Consider the following 6,698-nt stretch of genomic DNA (forward strand, 5'->3'; position numbering starts at 1 on the left):
CTATCAAAGTATAACGGCAGTAAAGCACGGATTGCTTAGACCATTAATTTTTTTACATCAACGAAGATCTAAGTTGTACATTCTGAAATGTTTTAGCAAAATATGAGACGACACATAAGCAAGCCGATCGGCTTTAATGATTGTGTCGATGGGACTATTGATTGAAGAGATGAACTTTTTATCGTGTCTTTAATTAAGCCGGCAAGGTGTAGCATTTAAAAATGGAAGACAGATATTTTCAATATAAATAATGTGAATTAATAAAAGCCCAAATAAACACAGTGAATGCAAACGAGTGATTGCGCGAAACGGATGAATGTATGTAAGTTTTTTATTGTCATGTGAGACGTGATATGTGGAAGTTTGGACGAGCCTTTTAATAACTGAAGCTTAAGTTACAACCCAGTTCAGAGGTTACAAGTGTCTCCGCGATGGACTCGGGAAATGAAAAGGCCGGTGATTCAAAGGGAAGCAAGAAAAAGAGAGACCCCGGGAAGCGCTGTGTAGTAATGTTTTGCAATAACACCAATGCGCAAAACGTGAGTTTGCATCAATTTCCCAAAAATGACCGGCTGCGGCAACAATGGATTCAGTTCGTGCTAACGAAAAGAGACGATAACTGGCAGCCAGGATCTGGGCACATCTGCAGTAACCGTTTTTCTCCAGAGTGCTACCACGGTATGGGGGCGAAATTGGCTGGGTTTGCTTCCAGACTTAAACTGAAGGATGACGCCGTGCCAACAATTCAAGTAAGTCCTACTGTCCAGCAATTTGACGAAGCACGGAGACTAAAAAAAAAGTTACCTCCCGCGAAAACGAAGGCGGACGAATCAAGTGACAGGGAGACACCAAAGCGGCGAAGTCGCGCTCTATCAAAGTTAACGGCAAATCGGGTACGTTTCTTTTACACAACACTCAACTTAACCCTCTAACTGATTAACAAAATTATGCCATGACAATGCGTGGAATGTGCTTTTAATCATTTCTGCCACTTGAGAACTTGTACTGATACTGATCCAAAGGTATTTTTTTGGCACAAAGCTTGTGGCACAGTTTGAGCAAATGCAAGAGACTGGGTCAGTCGATATGGAAAAGCCATCCACAAGTGGTCATATTGATGACGAGAAAGCCCAAGCAGAACAGGTTCCTGGTTATAACCAAAGTGAGATGTTTTTTCCTTGCGCTGAATTGTTCAAGCAAAACAAAGGAACCCAAAAAGGACTTCGCCGTCCAATTTGTCGTAGTAAAGGTAATTAAACAAACTTGTTATATTAAACATCACATAGACTTTGAAATTACTCTATTAACAACCCGTTGAGATATCTTTGTTGTCTTATTGATCACTTCAGGTGCTCAGGTATCCCCCAAAAAGAAGATTTTGGTTGACATGGGGTCGCAGTGCAACATAGCAAATCTTCCTCTCTTAACCCTCCTCAATGAGGATAAGAAAAGAAACACTCCCTATGATGCACACGAGGAACAACTTCAGCAAGAAATTGATTCCAATCCCTTCGAAGACGTTGACGTTGACGATGAGGACTACACTCCGTCTTTCGAATCAGAAGATGAGGAAAAGGAGGCAGAGGAGAAAGATTCAATCACAAAATCTGAGCAGTAAGACTAAAATTGAACTTTTCTTTGTTTGTGTCTATTATGCGAAGATGACTCAATTGTGCTATCTTTAGTGTTTCCACCGTTGAATAAGGAAATTATAGACATTTCGGACTTCCAAATTTTTTTAAAATTTCATTCCTTGACGATAACACGTTTCCCTTAAACGGGAAAGTTTGAAATTGTATTTCCAAGTCTATGTCAGACATGCCCTTGAAAATGTTCAATTGGTTTATTGTTACAACTTAGATCAAAAGAAGTTAACGACAGTGCTAAACCCCACGAAGAGAGAAAGTTCATTGTGTTCGAGACAAACCTGCTAAGTTTGTTTGCCTCATGTCCCATTTGTGCTGGTTTTGCTGAGGCGCGCATTCTTAAGGAAATCGGTACAATGGTCAAAATACATTACTGGGGCACTGAAGAGAAGTGCAGTTTTACCAACGTTTGGTTCAATCAACCGTTTGTCAGGGGAAGGATGCCTGTTGGAAACTTGTTACTTTCATCTTCCATTTTACTATCCGGTGAGTGGCCAGTTGTATATGTAGCACAAGAAACCAGAACCAGATACTAAAATCAGACTAGTACACAACGCATGACAGTTTTAACGTGGTCTATACAACGAATTAACCACAAAAATGCGCACGGTAGTTGTAGGGCGAGACTAATGTTCCTTGATCATGGGTAATAGGTGGTGGGTCATGCTTTCCAAAGTCACAAGTAATAACAGAGTTGTTGGCCCCAGAACGCAAAACTTTTTACCCACGCCCGGTGATCAAGAACCATCTCCTGTTCCCGAAATTATATGGACGAGCTGTGACTTTTTTTTTTCCAAGTGTATGGTCGTCATCGCATGTGTTTGTTTCTCATTTGTTTTTGATCACAGGATCGTCTACAGCTAAAGCTCTCCGGATGTTGAAACTTATGAACGTTGCCTGCATCTCCGAGCGCACCTTCTACAGACACACACGCTTCTACGTCAACCCTGTCGTAATCCAGGAATGGCGCAATCACCAGCAACAACTCCTAGATGACTTGGCTGAACGTGAAGGGGGGCTGGTGGTAGCTGGCGATGGTAGATGTGACTCGCCTGGCTACTGTGCAAAATTTGGTTCGTTTACTTTTATGGAACAACAGATCAACAGAGTGGTGGATTTTCAGCTAGTGCAGGTTAGCACCTACTATTTACCCGGTCCACTCAGTCTCCAAAAGGTCTCATGTCCGCTTCTGTACACTAGCTACGTAAATATAGTATAATTTATTGACTGTATTCTTAACGTGTATTCTTACCAATATAATGTCTTCAATGCCTCGACTTTCATATTATTCCTGACAATACGGACAATGTCAAGATCTTATTATTTTTAGAGCAACGAAGTCAAGAATAGTGCGTGGATGGAACACGAAGGGTTGGTTCGCGCCGTCGGATGTATCAACAATGCTGGACTAAAAATTTCTCAGATTATCACTGACAGGCACAAGCAAAATGAGGCATGGATTCGCAGAAATATGCCTGACACCAGTCACTATTTTGACATCTGGCATGTATCGAAAGGTAATGGATCGATCGTGTTAAATAAACATAACAGATAGCTGGCACATCCGAACCAATGCATAAGGACCACTTTAGCATCGCTAACGCCCGCCAAGCATACCTTTCTATCATGCTAGATGTATTCAGTTCTAAATATTCAGCAATGTTATTTATATAATCACCTTGGAACAGGTCTTAGCAAAAAGATCGACAAACTGGCCAAAAAGAAAGAATGTGAGGATGTCGCTCAATGGCGCCAGTCCATTTTCAATCACATGTACTGGTGTGCAGCTTCAACACCAGATGGCAATGGTCCATTGATGCAGGCAAAGTGGAAAATGTTACCACTTCACATCCAAAACTTACATGCTGATGTAAATAATAATTTGTATCCTGAATGTGGGCATGGAGAACTGGAGGGTGAAGCCCGAACTAGACTATGGCTAATACCAGGTAAACAAATAAACAACTATGACTGATGGTACAATTCATGATGCAACAGCATACAGTTCTGACACTAATCTCTCAAGTCAAACTCTGTTCCAACACCAGTTTGGGAACTGAAGGCGACTAAGTAGATTCTATATAATAATGAGATGGGAATATTACATTATTACCGGTATAACTGACCGAGATATCACAATTGGCCAAAAAATATCTGCTCGTGCACATACTTGCTCAAGAGCCAACATGTAAACAGGGTACAGACAGCATTTTAAATGTTTGTAATATTGCCTTAATAAGTTTCTTTTCCTCCAAATTTATTGACTAAGGACAACACGGGAAATAATGAAAGGCTTTTCAGCTTTGATTTGTTGTCCCTTTCCCATTGATTAAAAACGATATAACCAAAAACCCAGAGAATACTATTGTTACTAGATGATCTAAACGTGTTTTTATGCGATGTGTACATGTAAATCCACAGGCTCAACTGCTGCTGTAAAACTAGAGGAACTGGTACTCAAGCCTCAACTACTGAAAGACATAGCCAAACTGTCACCAAGATACCAAACTTCAGCTCTAGAAGCAAAACACAGTTTGGACATTCACTTTGTTCCCAAGCACACTGCTTTTTCATACTGGGGAATGTACACACGGTTAGTCGAGTACACTGTAAGGCATTCCTTGCCTTTTTGGTCACCTTTCCTGATAGAGCAGGCAACTATATTCAGTGTTTATTGCTTAACAGATTGTGCCTTTCTGCCTTGCACTACAATGAAAATGCAGACAGAATGCAGGCAGTGACATTGGATGGGAGGCCATGCTATTCCATCAGGTTTCCAAAGGCTAAGAAAGAGGGGCCAGCAGTCAGACAAGTTAAAACAGAACCAACTTATGGTAGGATCAAATCAATAATAAAAAAATAAAAAATAAAAAATAATAATAATAATAATAATAATAATAATAATAATAATAATAATAATAATAATAATAATAATAATAACAACAATAATAATAATTGTAATAACAGCAATAAATAATAATAATAAATAATAATAATGTATCACTATTAAATTTGTTGACAATGCAATGATCAACAGAAATCCTATTAATATTGACAAATTAAATGTACTGTTGTTTTCCCCTGCCTTGCAGTACCAGTAGTTCATCCCTGCCCAAATAGTCAGTTGATATCAATATTGTAGTGTGATTCATTGGCTATAATGTAACAATGAAATACTACAATAAATGGGGTACCAAAACAAAAGCAATGACAACTGTACAATATATATCATGACTCGAGCATGGCAAATCATCCCCTAATGCGCCAATCACCTCACACTTCATTGCTAACGTAAGATTGTGTTTCCTAGGTTATTGCTCCAGTGCCATTGCAAAGCTCTTTCTTAGTTACGAGGATAACCCAAGAGCATTGAAGGAGTATATGGGTGTTCTGCAGACCAATACTCCACCACCCCTCGCTGCATCAGCTCAAAGGCCTGACAGAGAAGAAGCAATAGCAAGTTTTGTTAGCAGATATAACAGATCTAGCTTAGTGAATTAGGCTAGGTCCTCACAATTATACATGTACAAGTTTTATGCCCAAAAATGTGTTGAAGTGTTTTCACATGATGTCACGACAGCCATGTTGGTGTCGCACACTAGTCATGTGGGAACTGAAATACTATTTCACGCAAATTATTTCTTTTGTTTTCTTAATCCAATATGGTGGCTAGTCATGACTGAAAAGCACTCTACAAAAATAAAATTCAAGTTTGTCTATTGCTATTCATCTGCATATCTAAATCCTGAAAACACCATATCATCTTCAGACCTCCTAGGCTCTTGGAAGTGAGCTCTGATGCAGTTAACTGCACAAGAAGGCAGAGGAACTCTGATTTCCTTGCCAAGAACTCCCCAGCACCACCTAACTAATTGCCTGTAGGCTACGTGCCTACTCTTTTTATGATCAGGACCTTCATATGCAGAGGTCCCATACTGTTGTTTGTACTGAAGCCAAGCTGCCTGTAACACCCAGTGGTTGAGGCACACAGCCTGGAAGCCAGGGTGCTGAACAATACAATCCGGAGGTGCTCCTAGGTGCTCTATCTCGACAGCCTCCAAATTTTTTCTTTGAATCTCCTCAATCTCCCGGCAGCAAATATTCTCTTCTTCTCGCCACATCTTGTGGCAATTTCCACAGAGGCACCTATTCATCAACGATAGTTTATAATTGAAAAGGTCATGAGAGGGAATTGAACACTACATCAATTCAGAGACCTTCTTACTGTGCAAATTAGGAATATATCTCGAAAGACATTCTTCTCCTATTTCCATGATGATGTGCTTTAAAATAGTTTTCTACTAATAGTAAGGCTTGTTTGAAACTTATCACCTTCTTGTGTAAAATATTGTAAAAGAAATTCCTAGATTTCTATAAGATCATGGAAAGCCAGAAGAATCCGACTATCAGGCTGATAGCGCGGTCAAAAAGGATAGGCATGAAAACACAAGACACTAATTGGTTTGACGCATGGGTGCATCGTTTGTAATCGAAACTTCACAAAATAAACAAAGGAGACATCTTTCTGCTCTTTCGAAAAGGTTCAAATTAAAATTCCACACACCCTAAAAAGTGAAATTTTGGAGCCGGCGAATACGAAAAATGAGCCTTTATAACAATTTGGCAAAACTGATATCACGAGAAGTGGAACAGAATAGCACAATGATGGAAGCCAATAATTATTCTGTTGCAACACTCGCAGCTTCTGCGATTGTTTGTTTCACGAAGAAGTGAACAAAGCAGCGAGCATTCTAAGTTGAAATAGCGCTGGCCTTGGATGTGCTTGAGAATAGAATCTCCGGCGATAATAATTTCCTTTCGACGGATCGATTGCATTTGTTCGGGTTCACTCGGCGGCTCCATTGACCCAGATCGGTTACTCTTACGCTTCTTCTGTGAGCATGAGCGTCTTCTGCTGTTTTTATCTTCCCTGTTTGTATTGCAGTTGATTTCATTTATGACATCCACTTGTGTATCGTCACCGAGTGGCTCAAAACTGTTTCGGGTCACGATGGTTTATTGGTAGGTGCATTCCGCTGACTACGATCGGCA

At 40.0% G+C, this 6,698-nt stretch overlaps 1 protein-coding gene across 1 annotated transcript; it reads right to left on the reverse strand.

Annotated features, from left to right (window-relative positions):
- Positions 1-5,368: 5,368 nt before the first annotated feature.
- On the reverse strand, positions 5,369-5,800 carry LOC137981012 (uncharacterized). The gene has a single exon (XM_068828387.1). The coding sequence runs from the start codon at positions 5,798-5,800 to the stop codon at positions 5,369-5,371; it is 432 nt and encodes a 143-aa protein (XP_068684488.1).
- Positions 5,801-6,698: the final 898 nt, after the last annotated feature.

The sequence above is a fragment of the Montipora foliosa genome, chromosome 12 (genome assembly GCF_036669935.1).
Source record: "Montipora foliosa isolate CH-2021 chromosome 12, ASM3666993v2, whole genome shotgun sequence".
In the NCBI taxonomy this organism is placed as follows: Eukaryota; Metazoa; Cnidaria; class Anthozoa; order Scleractinia; family Acroporidae; genus Montipora; species Montipora foliosa.